The 24534-nt window shown below is 35.6% G+C and overlaps 1 protein-coding gene across 11 annotated transcripts in view; it reads right to left on the bottom strand.

Annotated features, from left to right (window-relative positions):
* ABI3BP (ABI family member 3 binding protein) overlaps positions 1-24534 on the bottom strand; it is a 127675-nt gene that overhangs the window by 24551 nt on the left and 78590 nt on the right. For 8 of the 11 annotated variants that reach the window (XM_027681053.1, XM_027681054.1, XM_027681055.1 and 5 more), the window contains 16 exons: positions 23235-23282; positions 22685-22759; positions 20566-20640; positions 19687-19761; positions 18382-18456; positions 17684-17758; positions 15380-15454; positions 14647-14721; positions 14099-14173; positions 12414-12488; positions 11856-11930; positions 10684-10749; positions 10309-10383; positions 6337-6432; positions 3847-3957; positions 762-845 (listed from right to left, as the gene is read on the bottom strand). In XM_027681053.1, the coding sequence (XP_027536854.1) occupies positions 762-845; positions 3847-3957; positions 6337-6432; positions 10309-10383; positions 10684-10749; positions 11856-11930; positions 12414-12488; positions 14099-14173; positions 14647-14721; positions 15380-15454; positions 17684-17758; positions 18382-18456; positions 19687-19761; positions 20566-20640; positions 22685-22759; positions 23235-23282 (1230 nt within the window). The remainder of the gene's footprint in view (positions 1-761; positions 846-3846; positions 3958-6336; positions 6433-10308; positions 10384-10683; positions 10750-11855; positions 11931-12413; positions 12489-14098; positions 14174-14646; positions 14722-15379; positions 15455-17683; positions 17759-18381; positions 18457-19686; positions 19762-20565; positions 20641-22684; positions 22760-23234; positions 23283-24534) is intronic. The other 3 variants (XM_027681060.1, XM_027681062.1, XM_027681063.1) reach the window with 1 other exon arrangement.

The following is a 24534-nucleotide window of genomic DNA, read 5'->3' as shown; positions in this document are numbered from 1 at the left end:
CTAGCATCCAACTTGCTTTACTGAGCACCATGGGTCACAGTGAGTTCATGATCATTTTAAGGAGACAAGAGTTTCAGTATTACAATACATCCAGGAAAATTAGAAACAGCATAATTTATGACAATACACTTAGAGCTGCATATCTGGGCTTAAAACCTCTAAGCACATCCTCCTCCAAATCCATTACTGGATGCCACTTCGAAGAGGTTTAGGTTTGGACTTGTAATCAACTCCCAATTTTATAAAGGGAAAATTACCAATTAACCACTATGTTTGCTCTATTACCTTTTTTCCCATTTAAATGGTGGCAGCTTAATCAGATACCTAGGAGAATATCACATCCATGATGAGCACAAATCAGTCACTGTCAAATAATAGTTTGAATTTATGTCCTGTGCAAAAAGAAATTTTCAGGAAAAGAAGGTTTCTTATCTACTCCCTGCACAGACCTAAATTGCCACTGAAGAGTATTGAAAAACCTACTAAGCACGTATGGATTTATAGGAAATGGAAGGGCTGTCATATTCTCAGTTATCAAGATAGGTATCAGAAGACAGCTAAATTAGTTCAGTCAAATTAAAAAAGTTGCTAAGTGGCATAAAAGAAATCAGAATCATCCCAAAATAAATGCTTCTTATATTAAATACCTAATGCATCAATATAATTTAGGGAAGGGAAGCAAAAGAAAATGGAAGCCTTAATGTTAATTAAAAAAAAAAAAAAAGAAAAAAAGAAACCAGAACTGTTTGTAATATGCTTACCATAATACTCTGGAGTTGCAAAAGCTGTTGGTGTCCTATATGACGTTCCTGTCCTCACAGGCAGTGTTGGTCCAGCAGGCTTAGCTATAGTGACAGATGGAGAGACTTGTTGCAACAAGGCGTTCAACATTTAAAAGAGAGAAACAGCTTTATGATTTTCTAAGGGAACTCAGATTTGTGACAAGTGCTTTGTGCACTTTCATTGAAACCATGGTAATCCCTCAAAATTTATACAACAGCTTTCAGCTGGATTTAGGAAAGTTCTGAATTGTGCTTATTGCAGATATAACCTAATCCTGAAACCCAGTAAGAAAATTCTTTGCTACTTTGAGATTGTTTTAGAGGACTTCAGTCAGCTAGAATAATAATGGTCAGTCTTTGCGAGCGAAGATTTTTGGGAAAGGTCTTTTACCTTTCCAGCCTGCGCAATGGATTTTTTAGGTGAGACACAGCATGCGCTGAACTGAGCCCACCCTTTAATCCTAAGGTTCATCTGCCGGGGCCAAGCAAGCTTGGACAATGGCAGTGAGGTCCTCAGGACGTAGGTTTGTTTAGAGTGACCTTCTCATAGATAGATGGCCTCACAGGGCTAACAAGCTCCATCTGCCCGGGGGACTGGGGAATTGAACCTGGGTCGCAGCGGTGAGAGTCCTGCATGCTAACCACTAGGCCACCAGGGGGCTGGTTTAATGCACAGAACTATCCTACAATGACTGGAAAAGGATGCAAAGTGACCACTGTTGACATTTCTCTTTCTTAAGTAAAAGAGCACATTTCTTCATGTCTTGTAAGACACAACAGCTGAAGTCAGCAACTGAAACTTGGATTCTTCCCTCAAATACGGGTAAGATCCTTTCCTTTCTACTCTTAATACAGTACATAAATTAGCAAGGCTGGAGCTGGAACATGTATAACAATAAACAACAAGTCCTTAACTGTGGTCTGCATTAAGAGTTTAATCACCAAACAGTCCTGGAGCTTCCATTAAATGAAATTAAGATGCATTTCAAATGAAAGAAAGGAAAACGCAACCAAGTCCAACATTTTTGACATTTATAACACACATTTATGACCTAAGGGAAAAAGTTTTCTTTCTGTACTCATTTCTGTACTAGGTGTCATAAGTTTAGGCAGAAACTAACTGATAGAAGCAATATTATCTCCCATAACTAAATGGTTCTTTTAGAAAATTTTCTGGATTATGTGACATTACTTTTACTCCTCAGCTGTTACCACCTGATAAAGAAAATAAGTTTCTAAGAGGCAAACAATCCATAGTAAAGGATCTTTCAAAATAGCTGTAAAAGATAAGAGCTAAATTCACAAAACATGAAGATACTCCCAGAAAACCGTGACATGAGTGGAAAGCTCAACCCCAAAAAAGTTAGGAACTATATAATGTGCATATACGACACAGAAGACCATGGTGACTGAAGGCAGAACTCTTCTTTAAACTCTGGTGAACGAAGTTTAAAATAACAAAAATCTCTACTTTCCACTAATTTCCTTAATAAAGTTGACTTTGAAAGATTGTCATTGGAGTCCAGTTTCACAAAGGTTTTGAAACTGTCTTGTTTCCTTTTTTTTCCATTCAGGAGACTTTTAAGGTTTGCACAGAAACCTTTCCATAATATTCATCCACTGGATGAGTTAGAAAGATGCAAGTAAGGAAGTAATCACAGTATTAATGAGAAAGAGGACAGAATTCTGACAGGGAAAATCCATGAAGAACATTGAGGCAAATTTTTCCTGTTACTACAGTGGAACTGTCTCTCCAGGGAAGCAGAAGAAACTGAATTATAATGTTTAAAACTAAGCTGGATAAAACACTAGGAAACACAGAAGAAGGAAAATCTGCTACTGGCCCCACAAGGAAGAACCAGTTCATCTAACCAATTTATTCCATCTTGAAAGCCGAGGAAGGTATGGTAACTGCTGACTGCCACATAGCCTGGCCTCTAGTGTATGGAAAAAGGGTGAAATTTTATATCACTGGTAAATTAATTAGACACTTAGTGGAGAAAATTAGTATAGACCCCTGTTACAAGCAAAAGAAAATGTATCAACATATTTTATGCTGCAGCTCAAGACTGACAATGTCTTATGTTTTGTTGTAGCTATTACTAAGGAAACACCATTGGATCAACATCAAGTATAGACACAACATTTCAATCTTAGCTCTGCTGTTAGCTTGGAGGTTCTTGTCACTCATCTGCTGCACAAAATACTAAAGAATTATTCAGGTCTTTAGTGCCTTAATAGCACACAAAGTCCCAAATGAAACAAACCAAAGACAACAGTAAATACAGTACTGTCAAGACCTTTGTATTTCCAGGGAACGACAGAGACCAATATGAAGAGAAAAGCACATGTCATGAGGCTAAGCATAAGGAGATGACAGTTTCTGACTACCTGGAAAAAAGTTAGCCTAAGGATTCTTATATAGAATCCACAGAAAAACATATATGTGGATACTGAATATCAGTTTCAGGATAAAATTAAAATACAACAGGAAACACGAAAGTTTCTGTGTGCTCTTAAACGGGTACTGAGAAGCTGGAATACTTTAGCACAATAATCAAGCTAAACTCTGCGCACATGAAATAACTCGGCTCACTCTACCTCCCAGTACAGTTAGTTCTCTGGGTGGCTATTAGCTCATTATTTGCAGTGGTTAATGGATATGCCATATATATTTGACAGAATTTCCTAACAAATAACCAGTTGGGTGTATACACTGAAGTATAATATTCAATATCTCCCATCCAACATGCACATTAAGTAGCCAGAAATGCTATTAGTAGACATGAAATTCTCATAAGGTTGATCTTCTTAAGGGATAACTTGGAGTGTGATATTTGGCTTTCAGCTCCCTTATTAGGGATGATTTTGACATAAGCAGGTTAGGAAAAAAACCCTCAAAATAGAGTTAATGTCAGAAGACAAAAGGCCTATGTATTCCAAAATACTAGTTTCTATAGATCTCACAGATTAAAGAAATCTATACTATAAAATTCTCTTGTACCTTGATAGTCAGTATTATCTCACACACAATAAAATATTTATGTTGAAAAGGCTGAGATACCTGGAATCCCGGGTTTACCAGTCACGGTGTTTGGAGGCAGAGGTTTTCTTCTCATTTGTGTAGGCTTGGCAGGAAGTATAGGAGGGCGCTGAGGGCCAGGTGGTGTAGTTACTGAATGACATTACAAGACAGTGTTGTTAATTATTTAACCTCAAATTCCATAAAATCAGAAACCCATTACAAGTTATATTCTGACTTTTCAAACAACGTTTCATTTCTTATTTAGTATCAAAAGTGGAGAGGTGAGGTTAGAAGCTGAAGCGAATTCTATTTTCAGTCTTAAATTCTTTGAGAAGTGTGTGCCATGAAGTTTTAAACCAAGCTTACTCTGAAAATATGTAGCTCCTCTGGGATTTTTTACAAGTTTTTCAGTGATTCACTTTCTGTGTAGTTACTCATTTCTGTCAAGAGTAATTTTTTGGCATCCAAAAGGATATGTCTTCACACAATAAACACCACCTCAGCGTACTAGGAAACATCTTCAGTATCCTACTCACAAAATTTCTGATCTCTTGTACTTCCTAATTGATAGAACTAGTCACCCTCAGCTTGAAGCAAAAGATGTAACGAAAGGGAAATTATCATTAGGAAAACTCTATCCTATGCTGTTCAAATGAAAAATGAAAAAAGTCACTGTCACTTCATGCACAGACATGTCTAAAGACAGTTACGTAGTAGAAATTTCTGAAGCACCCAACTTGGTCATTTCAATGTGCAGTTCTAGCCAGTATCTATTAATTTTATCTGGGAAGGTCCTTTGACAGTGAGGTCTAAAAAGAGAGCCTTTAGTTCACAATTACAAATCATTTTACTGTATTTTCCAGCCAATTATGAGGGATTTTATTATGCAAAGGAAAGGCAAAGGAAAAGATTTTTCTTCCACTGTTCACCTTTGCCCTTCTTTCCTTAAGAAAAAACAGGAGATACATGCAACACATTTATGTAACAAAAGACTTGTACCTAAGAGGGGAAAACCCTCAAGAGTAATAAAATTCTTATAATGCTGCTAATGTCAACAAATACACAAGTTGCCTGATACTGAATTACTGGCTACACAGAGTACCTCAGGCCCTATGTATCAGACCTTAGTTTACCCTATAAATAGAGTGACTGTGGGCAAGAAGGGAGCAGATCCAAAGACTCATTTAGGAGGGCATTTTCAGAAATATTACAATGTGCAAACAGGAATATTTCCATCTTTCTATGTCCCCTTTTCCTTTTGGACTGTTGCAGTCACTTATAGAACACTTTTTTTTTTTTGTAATCCCTCAGATCAAGACAGGAAATAGTGCTTTGTCTAATTCAGGAATATGTAACGGTTTTGAAAATAGCATTTTTAGGTTTCACATTCATTCTTAATCCCCAAATGGATATGAAAAAGATATGCCTAAAGAACTGAAAAGGATAAATTTTTACATATATAAGTCATCATACCCTAGATACTAGTACACGATAGTATTCATCATTACTTTTTCTCCAGCCCGAATTTAGGGAATGGGATTGTCTGTGATATTTATGGGGTAAAAATGTGCAAGTATTGGCTTGCCAAGTGGTTTCTATCATATTTTCTGAACAATACAACCACAACAGTCACATGCAAGCCAAAACAACACATTTGGTGTATGTGTCACAGTTGAATCTACTATATTGCACTCTGGAAAAACAATAATCCCTACTGCTATTACTTCCCACAATGACTTGGGTGATGGTCTATGATGCTATCAAATCTAATCACCAATATATGGAGAATGAGCTTGTAAACTAGGGCACACAATAGAATTTAGGGATTTTCTGATAGTGTAGATTCTTGCAAGGACAAAAGCATGGTGAACTGTTAGGATTTAATTAATCTCGGGGCTTCTTTAGGGTCAGGGAATCTATTTCCTTGACTCAGTCACCCTTGATGAAAGAGAAGGTTGTGCAGCCTCTTGGGAGAGACTTTACTGTTGACATAGACAATGGCATTGAGTGCACCCTCAGCCATTCTGTGGTTGACACAAAGCTGGTGGTGCAGTTTACACACTGGAGGGAAGGGTTGCCATCCAGAGGGACCCTGACAGGCTGGAGTAGTGGGCCAATGCAAACCTCATAAAGTTCTAATTTTCCTAACAATACTAATAGTCAACAAAAGTTTCTCATAAATAGGAGTACAATTTGGTTATGCATTTACTTTATTCTCCTTTGCTATGTGGAAACTATTAGTATGAAAAAAATCAGTATTTACAGTATTGTGGCTGTTTGATCATAAGGATATGATCATGAAGATAATTTTTAGCTTATAGCATACGTTAGAGAATAAATAGTGACCACAAGATATTCTTATTTTTATCACTTCTAGTAACATCCTGAAGCCATGAGAAGGTGTATTGATAAGGGTGGTTAAGAATTATTTTCTCTTCTTAGTGGAGGTGCTTTTTGTGTAGAAAGGCAGTGTTTTTATTTTTCGTAACACTTACAGTCTCCTATATTTTCTACTTTTATTAACTTTACCAGAAATAGGCTTTTCCCAGGTATCAATATATTCCCAAGGTTTTTTTACATCCACAGCAACTTGCCCAGTAATATCCTCAGGTATGTACATATCACCTGTGAAACAAAGGAAATGGAATAAGTCTCTACAGCGCAGCACCAAGTCATGGAATTCTTGTATATTTTATATATTCAAACTCTAGTTAACATTAAGTGCATAACCAGCATGTATGGCCCACCTACATTTTTAGTGATAACTGAGTGAAATCCATTATTTTCTTATTCAAGTAAGTGGAAAGTTATCTGTTTCTAGAAAGTCTGCAATTTAAAAAAGTATATTTGGAAAGAGAGAATTAAAAAGATGGAGAGGTAACAGATCAGTTAAACCAAGATGATATGTGGAAAGATGAGTACAGAGAACATTCTAGTTTTTCAGTATATGGAATAAAAAGTCCATTGATTCTTGCAAAGGGCAAAGTTCTTCTTCTCCCCATAATAAGATCTTTGGTCATCCTCCATATTAAATAGTTAGAGCAATTCTGAACAAAACATATACCATATTTGGAGTACAGAAGGCAAAGTATACATAAAATTCAGTTTGTATATAAGAGTAAGTCCTACTTAAAAGTTATATAAACACATTTGAAAAAACTGAAGTAAGTGGCATTAAAAAGATCAACATAACTCCTGGTACAGAACAACTGTTTCACATGCTGGTATTTATAGTACAGCCAGACTGTTAAATTAATATACTTTCTCTATACAAAATAAGTATATTTGCTTTATAAAAACTGTATATATAGTATAGTGAGAAGATGCATTGCAACTTCATCATGTTTGTGGTGACCCCCCCACACTCTTACTCATGATGTAATGAAAAACCCATGAAATTAAATATATTAAAAATAACCCCTCAATATTACATTAATTATCAAATTCCAACCCTATTCCAACACAATTTAATCACTTCAACCAAAGATTTCATAGGTTTATAATACGGTTCTCAATTGGTTTTGACATTACACTAGTATTTTAACGTCATGAAACAGATAATTTCTCAATTACTGGAAATATTCATGGGGTCTGGAACACCTTTAAACTAACCACTGTGTCTTTAATAGCAGGAATACCATCAGAGGAGTGGATCATTTTAAGGGAAGTAAAGGAAAAAGTGCTCTTGATAAAACAAAACTCAAAATACCTTTATACTTGAATTCCTCTAGAACTTGGTGATACACTCACAGTTTAAAAAATAAAAAGAAAATAGAACACAAAGATAATGGGTATTATAAACAAAACCAAGTATCTCTCTGTTTCACAAGGAAAATGGAAATGTTGTTTAATATTTGTTTGCTGACATTTGTCAGGAAGTTCAATAGATCAGGAGCAGTTTTTAAAAGATTAGGTATAAATTGAAAAATAACTCAGTATACTAAGTTACGTACACAAAGATAAATATGAAAAGCCATCTCAAAAAATGATATTCTAGAGAAAAAGGCTAAAACTTGGCAAAAAACCTAAAAGGAATGCTAGTCATGAGGAGGTAATCTCTGCCTCTTTTCCACAGTCAAGTTTACCACCTGGCACTACAGCTAGCCAGGAGACTAAAAAGCCTGCCAGGAAACCAGCCACAATCTCATGTGCTGATGCTGGAAAAAGACAAATTCTGCTTATCATCTGGGCCCTGCAGCTTCCAAGCAGACTCTCCATGGGGTGAAACATCTTTGCACTGAGGCTAATGAGCCCAGTCAGGAAGAAGGAATGGAGTGCATTCAACAGCAATGCCAGTCCAGCAAGGAATTAAAAGTTAAAATTGGTGTTTAAACAACATAGTAACTAACCATGGCTCTTCAGTAAATGTTCTCTTCTTCAGAGAAAAAATAAACGATAAAATGTCTAAAGGTAAACCTGAAAACATATTTTTCCTTACAGGCCAATTAAGGAGTCTGATCAGGTTAGATCAAAAGTGAAGTATTTTGATAAACTAATCACAGAAAATAACATTTTCATCATGAAGAAATTAACTTCTTCAGATCCAAAAAACCTCAGGATATCTTAAAGTGTTATAACACCTTCAGGATGTTTCTTTAACTTAGAGAAAAAAGACTGATGTAACTTGGTAATGGAAAATATTACTGGAAGTATCATTTTACAGAAGAATTCTAAAAAAAGTATTTTCCAGTGAGTACATATAACGTGCACAGTAAGAAGCAGTCTTGTGATGACTTTTGACATCATCTACCACAACGAAGCTATAGCTCTTCTATAATAGTGAAATGGGCACTACCATAAAGAGATGGAAATGATGACAGCTGGTGGGCACACCAAGAAGAGCGTTTAGAATAGGATTGCTTAAAACAATGTTTTAGCACCTAAACCAGTATTAAGCACAATAAACTACATGTAACAATTTATAGGCTCACTATTATGTTTAGACTACTGATATACTCAGCATACATTCATTTTTGTTGGTCTTTTTTTATAACCTACAAATACCCCTGCCAAGTTTACTACTATGCTGGAGAATAGAAAAGCTTAATATACTGTCTAACACAATTGTATATTTGTGCATAATTTCATAATGTGATCACCCCGGGAGACCTGTGTGCATTCTGCCTATTTCAGGAATCAGACATAATTTATAAGAAGATTTCCAACACAAGGAAAGAACAAAACTTTCTGACCCACAACTACTGACATTGGTCATTTAATACTGTAACTGGTTCTGATGTGCTGGAATGTGATGGGCTCATTTCATTGACCAGAAGGACTATGAAAGGTCAAAGAGCACGTAAGTCTAATGAAGGCATTCACTCAGTGTGTAATACAGAAGAGTAGGTCTTATTCTAAACAGGTTAAGTTTAATTCAATTTAAATATACGACCATCTCTTCTGAGTTTGTACCATTTCTAAAAACATGGTGGGCTTTTCAAAATTATGTATGGGAAAGAGTAGTTCAAGTCATTCTGTGATCAGCAACAGGTATTAAATTGCCAAAGATACTAGAGGGAAACATTACACAGACAAAAATGTTTAGAATAGATAGTATATAATTCAGGTTATCCTAACCTAGCTATCACAGAGCAATGGTATGGGACAGTAGCACTATCAGTAATGGGTGAACAGCCAAAAGTTTGCTCTAAATATGTGATTTTATATATGTATTTATTTATTCATTCATAATATGTATTATTTTAAACTTGCTTTGTTGATGAAGAATCCCAAAATTATGTATTTAATTAAACAATGGCTGTATTAAAAAACCAACAGTGTTTGTATTGATGTAATAAATTAATGCTTTATTAAATAAAAAATTACCGATTCTTTATGATTAACACTGACAACATTATTTTGATTGGATTGAAAAATCAAGTACAATTGAAAAAGGACAAATGATTTTTTCCCCCAACGAAACCCATATTTTTAATAAATCTTTCTGGTTAGGGATGTATGTTATCTCTGTGTGTAAGGATATGTAAATTGAAGTTCTCACCCTCCTCTATCATCCATCAATTTGGAATTCTTTGATGCTGAAGTATTCAAACCTGAATACTCCACAGTCCAAGTACTGCATGGTCTGAGTAAGAACTGGTCTGGTGTGAACACACCACATGCATAGATAGTAGCTAGTAAGATATCTGGCTTTAAGACTTTCCTACCAACCCTCCTGATTTGGACTCAAACAACTGGGTGACCCTTTTCAACAGTGTTTTCCAGTAATTATCCTGGACCTAACATCTAGAAAACATTAGTAAACAGTAGCCCCATAATAATCTACCTGTAAGTTTACATAGACTGCCAATATAATTTCACAATGACTCTCAGGAATTCTATAACATGATCAGTAGCAGCAATTACACATGGTACTCTGAGGAATTACATTCTGTAACGAAACACAATGAAATATTTTGCAGGGCTCAAGATGATTTGAGGAAGTCACATTCATATCTTCTCCTGATAAGCTAAAAAAATCCCCAAAAAATGCAGCTCTACCTGTTGTTGGCACAATCCACTGTGGCAGTCCAGGTGCTTTTGTTCTGGCTGGTGCTTGTGTGGTTTTACTAAAAACTGTGAGAGAGTTAAAAAAGAAAAAAGAGAAAGATAAAAAAAAGTTCCATGAGAAGAACACCCAACAGATTTCTATGTGATGCCAACAATTCCACACTAGAGAAGAAAAAGTGACATCTAGCGTGATGACACACACAGTTCTGGTTTCTGATTTGGAGAGGCTTTACCTGTAGACTTATTAATTGATTAAAAAAATACCCCTTTTTTCTCCCAACAACACTTAAAATTCCACTGAGAATAGGGGAAATTAATTAATTAATTAATCTCCTCCCCATCCCAGATTGAATAAACAATTATTACCAGGTCTAGTCTGTGATTTATCCGATGGCTTTGGTCTTGCAGAGGTGAGACGTGTTTTATGAGGTGCTAAAAGAAATAAGGTTCTGCTTAAATGCTGTGTAAAAGAACACCAATAGTGCAGTGCAATTTGCCAGAAAAAAAGGTCCATGCACCAATGTGATACAGCAAAATGGACACATGAGAATTCTATGAGTTCCAATCCAAAATGCATGTTGAAAATGCTAGTTTCTTTAGTGGTCAGATGACTCTATCATGCAGTCTGACCAGTTACATTCATGTTTAGGTTTAGGAAAAGATATAAAATATTTACAGCCAGTTACCCAACTGTATATGGATACAGAGTTAGCTCTGCAAGGTATCCATGGCCTTAAGACATTTAATTAGGTTCTGTAAAAAACAAACAAACAAAAACCTCAAAATAAAACACCACACTGGAACCCTCCAAACAAAATACTTAGATAAAACCATGAAACAGTGAATTATTGCTGAGAAAACAACCAGAAGCATACAATGCAAACAGTGTGTAAGACAGCTGAAGCACAGGGTCATCATCAAGGTTGAAATCGGAAGCCTGCAACCTTTTCTTATTGTTGCCTTTCACTTGCAAAATAATTTTGATAGGGTAGTTGTTGCAGTTGTTACATCTGTGTGAGTCACGTCAAAAGCTGAAAGCATAAGACACTGTTGTCTTTTGCACAGTTATCAACCTCTGTAAGTCAGCTTTTTAAATAAATAGAGCTGGCTATTTGATATTCAAATCTAATAACCATTCTATCCATAACACTTAATCCAGCCTCTCTGAAGTATCAGAGAAAATACTTATGCAGTACAGAACATATTACTCAGTTTTGACATTTAGATTTGGGAAAAGTTTTACAGATTTAGATTTTATAAGGTAAACAGTGGAAGTTAGTTACATCTATATTTGCAGCACTATATATCTGTCTCATAGTGTTTAAAAGCTTCACATTGTCTTTGATAAAATACTGATTAAACCCCCTTTTCAAAGCATCAAAAATATTTGATTAGGGGGAAAATAAATTTTCATGTTATGTATTTGAAATGGTTTTAAAGGTAATAATGAACTTGATAATTAAATATTAAACGGTACTGATTTTACTTCAGATTTACAGACTCTCAATACAACAACTTAAGAGAATCTTAAAAATTACCTGTATTGAACCATGGAATTTCAGTTGCTTGAGCAATTTTTGGCTTGGGTGAAATGTGGTATGTTTCATTGGGAACTGAAAATGGAGATATTACTGCTTATCAAGTGCAAATTACTTCCTTTTAAACATAAGACACCACAGGTGGAAAGGAAATTCAAATTGTCTTTGTGCAGATCATAAACAAAAAGAGTCAGTACTAGAATCCTGTCTGAAAATCATGCTTTTATACAGGAAAAAGACTTTTCAAGACTGGAAGACATATACAATTAGTAAGTCAGACAAAATCAGAAAAGATGATCAGGCAATGCCTTTTTACACGACTCCTTAGCCTTGTACATGAAGTACTTAGTTCTAGAAAAGATTTCATGAAGAAGAAAAATGCCCGGAAAATTAAAACCAGCAATACTTTGTACATGCACTGGAACGTAACTAACAAATGAACATGACATAAAGATATATTGAGGTATTTCTGTTGATTAAAGTGTAAGTTTAGCTATATAGCAAAAGCAGGGAAAGTAAAGTTTTAAGAAAAATAAACTGACATAATATTCTCATTACCCAAAGGTATTTTGGACCCATCAACAACATGAACTGTTACAAGGTTAATTGATCCCAGGTGTGTTGCCCTTGGAGCTATAAAAAATAAACCATTGTTCTGTGAGAAGGGAAATTAAAGAAGTTGAATTTCACAAAGGATCTGTCTCCATTATTTCCTAAAAACCTATCTACACATCTGCTAAGACAATTTTAACAGATATGAGACAGAAACATGTTCTGATTAGTCTGGATGTATTTTCATGCTGATGGCCAGACAGTGCAATGATTGTTCTGGGCCCCCACTAACTTCAGAACAAATGCCCTAAAGGTGGAGTTCTGACAGTCTTTGGTCTTTTTCATACTTAGTATATTAACTTACACTTCCATAAAACATTTCTAAAAGCTTGTAGTAACATATTTATCTTTCAGACCTCATTCAAATTTGATTGAATTTATTGAAAGATATCTAAATTACTGAATGAAGAGGACAGACTGGCAGGCAGAGACACACACTACATACCTCTTTGTCTTTCAGAAATAAGGTTAAAATATGGAAGCTGGAAAATAACCTAACTAGCATAAAGAGCAGTGGCTAAATAGTGACATTTGTATTTAACAATAAAAATTTGTTTACTGTTTTTCCTAACAGTAGTTTGTTTTGCGCATACAGAATTACAATGATCTAAACCTTAAAAGAATAAACCTCTAAATTTTGTTTTCTAAAGTTCTTTCCCTAAAACTAACTTTGTAGTGGTACCAAAAGATGGCACTTGTTAACTATGACATGATTGGAAGTAGCTCTTATTCAACTGAGACTTGGAATCTAACTTGGCTACTTAACAGCCTTTCAAAATAAGGCATTTAGAACAGAAATGTTTTTCATGAACTGTTCATTCTGATGTTCATAGTAATATATACGTATGTATAGTATATACGCATATATATATAGTTCTTGAATGAATAAGGTGTCCGCTTAAATTCTTTTTTGGCTATGAAAAAAAGTACTAGTCTAAGGGGAAAAAGTGTGCATGAAATTATAAAACTATTCATTGAGTGATTTACCTTAAACTAAAATATTATCAGTTCTGTTGTTAGACCAGAGAGGAAGAAAGATTAGGAGCTGCTCTTTCTTATAACCATGTTGTTACTCCTCCCCTATCTATATTTTTCTCCTGTAACCTTCCTACTTGGCAATTTTTATTGAAATAGTTCACACCAGGTAAAGCTGAGGTATCACTGTCCTTCACTGTAAACTGTGCATCCCTGAATGTACTGAGGTTACTGCAAGAAGTCACTATGCTGAAGGCACTTATACTCTCAGCATCTAACTATCTTGGACTGAGATTCTGGAACCCGAGTTTCAAAAGTAATTGAGAAATTGAATCAAATGTATTTAGGCTAATAAAATCACCCAAAAGAAAAGAACTTTGTGAATGTGACCACAGAAATATATTTTTATTAAAATTAACTGAATTCCTCACATTTTTAATGGCTACTAAACCCGTCCAGCTGCTCTCCATGGAAATGGATGCAATTCTTGGGCATTCAGCTTCTTATAATTTATTAACATACTCTCAGCTGAACTATGACACCAATTTCTGTCTACTTATTATGCATGTCCCATGACTACAGTACTCAGTGACAGCCGAAAATGTAACTAAGGCAGTGCCACAATAACACTTCTAAAGTTACAAACTGTAAATTACCAGGTTTAGTTTGTGGTACTTCTGGCCAGACAGATGTTTTGGGTTTGGAAGGAATGAGCAGTGTTTCTTTTGGAGCTGAAAGAAAAGGAAAAAGACTATTATTGTGTTCTTCAGGAGTCATGATCCAATGCCATATTTAGCCCACAGAAAATGCATGCCTCAAATGCCTGAAAAAAAGACAATAACAATTCCATGGCTTTCTGGAACCTGAAACAAAACGACTATCCAAAACACAGAAAAGTCCCAGCAGTGTGCTGTAGGATAAGTTGAGTTAGTGGCTAAAATTCTTGGTCTAAAAGAAAAATTTGACATTAAATTTGGTTGGAAATCTGACAAATACAGATTTCTGACCAGACATAAGCTGTAGGCTATTTTTGCTTTACGTCTAAAAGAAAAATGAGAATCCTCCATACTAAGGTACATGCATGTGGTAGCAGAATGAAGGATAGTGAAACGGTGTTACGTAAATACCCATCTGTGTTCTCTAGAAATTTCTCAATTGAAAAATTGGAAATACCTGCATCTTAACTTTAAGAAAACTTATTTACCCATTGTTGCCCTTGAATGCCCAGTGGTAGTAGAAGATTTTGTAATAATTGGTTGTGGAGTTGTCTGACGTATTGCTGTTAAAGACAGAATGTGAAGAATCTTAGAATAGTTATCTGTAATAGAAACAAATAGCATTTGCACTATTTTTAAAACTTGCAAAATGCCCCAAACTAAGGAGTAACAGAATATCTTGAAAATCAACTGCTGACAGATATAGTTATATTTCTATTAACTTCTGCTATACATTCCCTTAATAACAAAAATGGGAAGCCACACAGCCCCCGTAACACTTTTCAAAGCTAATTTTGTTCCAGTATAGAGCACAATGTAAGTTGCTCACTGTACAAGCACATCATAAAGGAATTCTGTTGCGTTTTATGAAAAGAAAAAGAAAGTGCTCACAGAGAAGCATCCCTGATTATCAGGAAGTAATCAGAGAGAACTCAATCTATCTAGCCACCGAAATTTGTCAATACCCACGTTACTACATTTTAGTCATCATTTGCTATGTGTAATAGAAAGGAGGGAAAACATTTTTTATTTTATATTACATATCTTATTATTATTTTCAGTGTAGTTTTGACATATTTTGGTTTGATTGTCTTAAGTGTAAAGCATCTGCTTCAGCAAAAAACTGGCTACGAATAATTCTGTTAAGAAGCACAAAACCTGAGGCTAAGGGAAAGACTGATTAAACACAAGCAGATAAAATTAAAAGAATGACTCCATTACCAGGTTTGGTGTGAGGCACTCTTGGTTTTTCAGTTGTTTTTGGTTTGGTATGAATGAACTGTTTTTCAGTTGGAGCTGGAATAAAAACAAACAGCACCCAGAACAATAATTGAAAAAACACACTGCTTTCATAGCATACAGGGATCATAAGTACAGTCTGATCTGTAATAAGACAAGTTATGCAAGGGTAAAGCTGAAAACCAATCAGTTGGAATTCCTGCAAAGAAAGGAAAACAAGTTAAATGGCCACTTACACAAACACACTTCTAAAAAAATATATATACAAATTTCTAGCTTTGCATCAAGCAGTGAAGAATACAGTCATGAACATCACACTGTAAAGGAATGGGACAAAACCAGACAGTAGTAGCCTACATCTTCCTCATCTGCCATATATGAGTATCTGAGGACAGGCTCTGTTTTTCAGTGGGGACTTTGCATCAAACTTGATTTATAAATTAACTTTTTTGCTCTTATATGGGAATGATTTAATGTTGTTATCTTCACACTCTTCAGTTTAAAATTCTTGTAAAAAAAAAGGTAGGAATCATTTACTGAAAGAAGTTATCTTAGCTCTTGCTAGTCTGTGGTCCACACCAACATTAGAGGTCCCAAATACCTTAGCCTGTGCATTTTCATCCCCCTTGTTCTGAAGAATCAATTTTCTGCATACAAATATTGCATTAGGTAGCCCCAGAAGTGTTCAACAGGACACCTACTTTATAAAGCTCTATAAAGAGATATTGGTTGAATACTAACCTAAGTGTCAATGCACACAGGGAATATATATTGAACTAGAGACATGATGAAAAGCATTTCTAATTTCCCCTTCCTCAAAAAAGAAAAAACCCCGTAGTTTTAAGCCAATAAATAGCTATTGCTATTTCATTAATGGTACCATTTCATTTTCAGAAAATCAGGGTCAATATCTGCCTGAAACTGCGGACAGAGAACTGATTATTAGCAAAGATTGCTCAAGCAATACTCGCACTGCCCAATACCGCTTGGATTCAGTGACCCTTAATTGGTCCACATCTGAAATTCAGTTAAGAAGAAAGAATAGTCAGCCAATGCTTCATATATTTAAGCAAGTTTTCCCAACGTGAGTGACTAGAAGTTAGCAGAGTGGATGGTTTTAAGAATTAGATTAATATTAGATTTAGAGGGTCACCTAGCTGGTCTGTATACTTTACGCTATACTTGATACCTTATAATTTTCTTCTGTAAAATTATACCATGAGGAGTTGTGCTGGTTTCAGCTGGGGAAGAGTTAACTTTCTTCACAGTGACTGGTATGGGGCAGTGTTTTGGATTTGTGCTGAACATAGGGTTGATAATATAGAGATGTTTTTGTTGTGTGCTTGCACACAGCCAAGGCCTTTTCTGCTCTCTGTACTGCCACTCTGGTGAGGAGACTGGGGATGCATGAGGCTGGGAGGAGACACAGAAGGGACAGGTGACCCAAACCGACCAAGGGGATCACAAAATCACAGAATAAGGGGAGTTGGAAGGGACCCACAAGGATCATCGAGTCCAACCCTTAGCCCTGCACAGGACCATCCCCGAGAGTCACACCATGTGCCTGAGAGTATCACCCAAACAGTTCTTGACATTCCAGGCCATATGACATCATGCTTAGTATATAAAGTTGGAGGGATAAAGGAGTAAGGGGAAGTTTGGAATGATGGCGTTTGTCTTCCCAAGTAGCTCTTACACGTGATGGGGCCCTGCTCTCATGGAGATGGCTGGAGCAGGTAAGCATGGTAAGTAGGGAATTAATTCTTTGTTTTTCTTTGCTTGTGTGTGGCCTTTGCTTCACCTATTAAACTGTCTTTATCTCAACCTACGAGTTTTCTAGCTTTTATCCTTCCAATTCTCTCCCTGATCCTGCTGGTGAGGGAGTGAGCAGCTGGCTGGTGGGGGCTTAGTTGCTGGCTGCTGTTAAACAACAACAGGAGTGAAGAAGAAGAGTATTTTAGAATGACATTATCCATACTTCAGATGAAGAAGTTACAAGAATTGCTACCTCTCTTTAAATAAAGTCCCCTTTTGCTGGAAAATAGATAACATGTGGAGGAATTGCATCATCCTGAGTAGAAGGGCTAGAAGATGAGGAAAAAAACCTTTGAAAGTAAATGGGCTCATGCACTATTACCCTTAACGAGACCAAAGAGTAAGTAAATATCTAGAAGCAGAGCAAAATTTCATTATTAGTTTTTAATAAAATGTAATGAGTTCTCTCTAAGATGATCTGCTCTAAAAAGAATGAAAAATAGAATAATTATTTATGAAATACGTGATTACCCAATGTTGCCTTTGTTCTTTCAGGAATACGAGGAATCATAGTAGTATCTGGTTCACCAAAAGTTGGAAAGATTTCTGTTGGAAAAAATGTCAATAAATTATCTGAATAACCAAGAGAGTCTCCCTTTCCCTCCCACCTCCCTAAAAAATCTTTCAGCACTATACTGTATACACCAGGAAAGAGAACAGCAATGGGCATTCAACCTTAGAAATTTATGGTTACGAAACAATAGTAACAACCCTTCAGTGAAATCACTGGTTACCACAGATCAGTCAGATGTATTGATGGGGAGTCATGTAATCAAAATATAACTGAAGGGTATCCTCAGTCTAACCTGGACAGAAATGTGTAAATAAGGAAAAAGTAATGCAACAACATTAAGAGGTTTCTCTCATGTTCAAAAACGGTGCAAACTACTGAAGTGTGTTGCTCAGATGCAAGCTGTGGATAACTTGTAATCCTTGACTAAGGCATATATGTCGCTACTGTTTCTTCTGGTAATATCTGCATAAGACAAAAAAACCCTTGAACTGCGAAATTGCCATCAGTGGTAGGACTTAATTGCAGCACTGCAGAGGTTTCTTAAGCTAGAATGATACCTAGATAACAGCAAATGCATTGATGACAACTTGCCCCACCACCCACCCTCAAAGCAGTTGCTCAGTTATCAACCTTGACAAAAGACCAGATAATTTACCAGGCTTCCTGCGTGGAGCATCTGGGATGGGGGTTGCTTTAGGTTTAAAGGGAATATATTGTGGTTCTTTAGAAGCTGGAAAGAAAGATCTGTTTTAGGAATTTATACTTCTCAGAAATAAGACAGGTTTATTTCACAGGCACTGCATGTGTCATGCTTGCTAACAAAAACAATCCCTGCATAAGAGAACTGAAAAATCAAGTGTCAGATACATACAGGAATTTAAAGGAAAAGAAAATAATGAATGAAAACACAGGTGCAAAATTGATCAAGTAAACAAAATCTGGTGTCAAGCAACAAAAACTGAAAGAACACAGACAACTACAGTGGACATGTTTCCACCTGTATTTCAAAGCTCATAACTACAATACCCATGGCATGCTTGTCTCCTACAAGTGTCAAAGCGTCACACAATACGTATGACAGGGAAAGCAATTTTCTGTGAAGACAACAAAACAGCTAGTCTTTCAATACCTGGAACAGAGTAGAGTTAAGTTCAATAAGTACAAAAGAAAAAAAAAAACCCAAACAGATAATGTGAAAACCAGACTAATGATACATAAACATTGGTCCAAGGAGTAGGGAAGAAATAACCATGACCAGCTCAAGCTAACAACCTTACCTGTTGTTGTCTTTTGTTGTTCAACTGTAAATGTACTAGGTGCCAAAACTTCATAAAAAATATGATACATAGCATTAAGGGTACATATAGGCAAAAGGGTAAAAATACTCCCTTTTACGACTGATTTATTTTCAATTTGGAGCACGTATTTTTTTCCAATAAATTATTTATTTATGAAATTAGTGAATATACATTCACTCAAAATAATGTTCAACTGATACTTTCAGAATTGTTACGCGTTACAGAGGTTTGGCAGTTCACGGGTATGTAAATCCCTGTTAAGTATATTTTAAGGGTCACACAAACATATGAATGGTTTGAGTTACAGATATTTTTAGAGTCATACATGAACCATCCATGGTTTTCTCTAAGCACCTTTTGATAGGCACAAAAGAGATGCAACTTCTTCCAACTTCTTTATAATGTTTGTATGTTGTCTACCCTGCTATACAGATTATTCATCAGTGATAGCTGTCATGTGGCTGAAAAGCATAGATAATTAACCAAAAATCAAACATTAAAAAGAGAAATCAGCTCTATCTTCCTTTAAACACCTATATAATAACCATTAGAAAACGTATTTGTAACATGAAGAGATGTTAATCAACATTTGATTCATTGAGGAAGGACAACCTAAAAGAAACACTGAATATTCAAGCACAACAAAACAACAACATATTTACCAGGTTTTGTGTGTGGTACATCTGGACTTGGTGATGCCCTGGGCTTCGAAGGGACTCGTCGACTTTCTTTTGGACCTGTGAAGGAGAGAAAAGTTTTGAGTATGTTATTGAGGATGATAATTCTTGGACCTGTGAAGATGTGCAAAGTTTTGAACATGTTCTTGAGGTTGATAATTCAGCATATGTCTTTAGATCTTTCCTGACAGGAGATTAATTTTCTACTAAGAAATTTTTTAGAAATTACTTCTGTCATTTGAAAATAATCACAAAGAGATCTCCTGTCAATGCAATGAATATTATGTCAGTGCAAAGACTAAAGTGACTTCTATAGTGCAATGTCAGATTCACTCTCCACTCTTCTCAGTAGTTTTGAATAGAACTTTCTACAGAGTAAACTGCTGTAGTTCTAACACTTCCTCTAATTGTGCTTCTCAATTGTTTCATATTCCAAAAATCTACTGCTCATTTAAATCAACTTTGCATTAAAAAAATTCTACAGCAAAGCAGACAAAGCAGAAGAAACATGGAAACTTACCATTAATTTTCAAATGGACAGAACTATTTTCAAAATTTTGGGAGCAGGAAAGTACTGTAATTTTACACTTGTAATTGAGTAACTAAAAAGTACTTATACTTCTCTTACACTCTGTGGAAATTAAGATGCAAATTTTTCTATGTGCAAGGGTTCAAGGTGAGTGTTAACCCACACATCTCTATCATTTTATGTTATTGACATGTATAAATATGTAGCTGATTATCTTGTTCCATGACAGTTATATTGCAAAATTTGATTATGATAGTGGAACTCCTCAATTTTGAAAATTCTCAAACTGATGGGCAAAATTCACGCACTGAAGGGCAAAATATTGACAAGCTTACTTGCTCTAGTTGGAGGAACACGTGGACTGGGTGAAGTTTTAGATTTGGAAGGCCCTGGACGTGTATCTTTAGGAGCTGAAAGAAAGAAACTGGGTTAAACATTACTAAAGTTTTCCAAGGTGTCAGTGTCAACTACCACCCATAACAGTCAATAAAAACAAAACAAAGATTTGAACCAAAGGTATTCTTATGGAAGTGATCCAAAAGAGAGGTTTTTTAACAAAATCAGATTATAGAGAAAAGAAATAATCTTCTGTGACAAAACATCAGCTAAGCATGTGATAGAATTAGTGGTTCCATTTAAGAAGAGGATTTAAAAAATTATAGAAGAAGAAAACAGTATAAGTAGCTTCAAATACTGCTCTGTAATGGAGGTTGTCCTGGAATGATGCACAGTACCAGATTCAAGTGACAAAAAATCCTTAGTCAAACGGATCTGCCTCAAGCAATCATGTGACCCAAGATCACTGAAGCAATTGTTTTCTGACAGTGAAATTCAGGTTTGAGTCAAACAGAATAATTTTTCAGTCCTCTGTGTCGGACTGAATTTCATTTCATAAACTAGAGGGGAAGGGAAGCAGAGAAAGCAAGCTTGCAGCTTGCAGCTCTGCAAACCTGCTCTTCCCCAATCATATGACCAACAGAAATCATGCCTCCTCTACAGTCTGAATGAGGACATATAAGTTAGGGTCCTGTTCTGATCTACTTTCTGCCTCTTATCATTAAATATTGAAGAAAATTGCCTAAGTTCTGTGTATAACAACTTGAAAGGAACAAGGGACTTTCTCAATTGTTGTGCAGAAAATAAAAAGAGTGACAGAGAACTTTGACTGTTAAATTATTAAGGAACATGCAAAGAAAGGTGACAAATTTTTGTAGGTCTACTCCTAATGATTTGTGCTGAAGAAGGAAGAAAATATGACTACTCAAACAAGAAAGCATCATTACCTATTGTTGACTTTGGTTTCTCTAAACTTAATTGGTTCCAGAATTGTATTAGCAAAATAAAACAACAAAAACAAGTATTACCAGGAACAATCAAAATGTTACAATCACTGTCTCCGCAATAATGATACCATCCCTGCTGAGGCTGATGACAGATGGTCACTTCTCCCTGAAATTCAACACTTCAGAGTATTATGCTGCTCAGAATTGCCTCCAGTTCAAGGTAATAGCTCTAATACAGAACAGATTCCAAATATAAATCTGAAGCTTTTGTAAAAGCCACAAAGAGATTGTGGGTGGTTTTTCACCTTCATCTTTGTACACTTTCCTGACTTATTTCAAGAGGGTTTTTTTCAAACAATAGCTGCAGACTTACTGGGGGAAAAAGGAACCCAAGTTATCGTCTCTCTGTCCCTTTTTTTCAGCAATACCATCTAATACTGCATTTAGTTTGGGTACCCGTACTGGGTCTGAGTGGGACAGAGTCTATTTTCTTCATAGCAGCCCCTGTGGTACTATGTTTTAAATTCGTGACCAAGAAAGTGTTGCTAACATACCAGTGTTTTAGCTATTGCTGATTATGGCTTGTCTCAGCATCAAGGAGTTCTCTGTTTTTAACTCTGCCCCCAAGTAAGTAGGCTGGGGGCGGGCAAGATGCCAGGAGGGAACATATCCAGGACTGCTGAACCAAATTGATCAAAGGGATATTCCCCCTCGTATAATGTTATGCTTAGCAACAAAACTTTCCTAAAGGACCCATTGCTCCTAAATTGGCACTGGTCTGCTAGTGGGATGTGGTTGGTGGTATCACTTGGTTCCACCTCCTCCTTTTTTTATCCTTCACTTGCTAAACTGTCTTTATCTTGAGCTACAATTTTTTTTCTCACTTCTGCTCCTCTAATTCTCTCCCCCAAACCACTGTGGGGTGGAATAGGAAAGTGGCTGATGTGTGCTTAGTTGCTACAGAAAATGCCCGCTGTTGCAGTGACTTAAAATGTAACAAAGAACTGTAGACAGAGATTTTAAACTTACCAGGTTGCTTATAAATTCCACAATTTTATCACACAAGGAATATATGTGCAAGGGTTACATATAAATCTGAAGCTCCACTGATCACAGTAGATTTCAAAGGCACACATATCAGTATGAAAATGTAAAGAAACAATGTACTTACCAGGTTTTGGTTGTGACATCTCTGAGCTTGGTGATGTTCGGGGTTTGGAAGGAACATGGTGTGGTTCCCTAGGGACTGAAAAAAAGAAATAATTTCAAGAACTCATCCTGACAGAAGACATAATGTTAAAAAAGAATATATGCCTTTGGGACCCTCTGGAAACATAAAAAACTTGAGTAATGGAGATATATGAAAGCTTGATATCCGAAAAAACAGTGCTGATGGAGAACCTCTGTAACAGGATAGCATAAAGCAAGGCCAGTATGGATGGACCAATATAAAAGGTGAAGTAGCACATGATAGAATCTGAGTATAGAGACAAGTAGTCAAAGAATTACAGAATGCATTTGTGTGAAAAAAAAACCAGAAAAGATGACTATTAATTGTTAGTGTAAAATCATCAAAAAATCTCTTGCAGGATGAAATTTAATAGAAAAAAATTATGATGGTGGAGTACAATGAAGGTATACTTGTGATGCTCAGCATACACTGAGAGAAAAGCTGAATGTCATGGTCCCCAAGTGATTTACCCTCTAGGTAAAACTGTTACCTATTGTTGGTTTTAGTTGATCAGTTCTAAATGTTATGGATTCCAGGACTGTATTGGAAACAAAACATAGAAGACATTTTGAAAATTGAAGAGAGTAACTCCCCTTACAATTAGTATTACTTGACTAGTAACCGCTCTCTGAATCATATACTATGTATACTGCCTCATAAAGAAACAGTTACCTTTAAAGAAGTCTCTGAGAAAGCAGTGTAACCTGCAAGATAACGTGAGCTTTGTTCTCCCACGGGCTTCAATGAGATATCCAAATATATAGAATTATGTTATTCAAAAATGGCTTTCTAGAGACACAAATATCTTCCTTTTGTGGTGTATTTCAGTTGCAGTTTATATATACAGTTGGAATCAGAGACTACTTGCTTGTTTACTGGATGCCATATTATTAAAGAGCGCTATGATGTATTGTGTTGCACACTCATATTATTCAGCTCTAAACTGGTATGGATCTAAAACAAAACTGTGTGTTTAGGAGCCATAAGGGTGTGAAATTGATGGTATCCCTCTCTGTCAATTTTTCTTTATGGATTACAATAAAAAAGAAAAAAATTCTTTTGATCTTTTAAGACAATCACAAGGTAAGTGGATGATGCTATAGAAAAAGTTCTGTATATTATAGATTCTTGAAGAAACAGTAAGTTGTTGTGTTGGTTTTTTGTTTTGTTTTTTTTTAAACACAGAACAGTACAAGCTTGTAACATTTGTGTGACAAAACCATTAATTATTTTTGAGAAGGTCAGACTGCCATAATAATGAAAAATGGCCACAGAGGTAAAAGCTGAGCTAATGAGAAGCTGCATTTTAAGGTGTAATTTGGAAACAATGCTGTCACGGTTAAAAAATTATGAGAGGACAAGGTTTTTTCTTTTGTTTTCTACAGAAGATAATCACATCTAATAGATAACACCAGATTAAAAAAAATATTCCTTCATGTCTACAGTTTAAAGATCTTCATTAAATTCATTATCATTAAATTTTTCACATTTACCAAAAGATAACATATTTTAATATTTGATACTCTTGCAATTTTATGTTGATATTACAAACTGGATAGCAGGGGACAGAAAGTAATTTTTCAACTGCACTCACATTTAATGACATAAAAATCCAGTATTTTTGAATACCGATTAAATGATCATTAATGCCAATAAATATTTATAAACAAATACTAACTATGTACTGGACGATTTCTCATGCAGAAAATAATAATGCCATGAAATTAAATAATTGTTACTTAAAAAAGAAACATAATATATTTATTCTAACAATGCAAAGCAGTGTGGGA

The sequence above is a fragment of the Neopelma chrysocephalum genome, unplaced genomic scaffold, assembly GCF_003984885.1.
Source record: "Neopelma chrysocephalum unplaced genomic scaffold, ASM398488v2 Primary Assembly neopelma1_60, whole genome shotgun sequence".
Classification (NCBI taxonomy): Eukaryota; Metazoa; Chordata; class Aves; order Passeriformes; family Pipridae; genus Neopelma; species Neopelma chrysocephalum.
The sequence above is the reverse complement of the archived record's forward strand: the minus strand, read 5'-3'. Positions and strand labels throughout refer to the sequence as shown.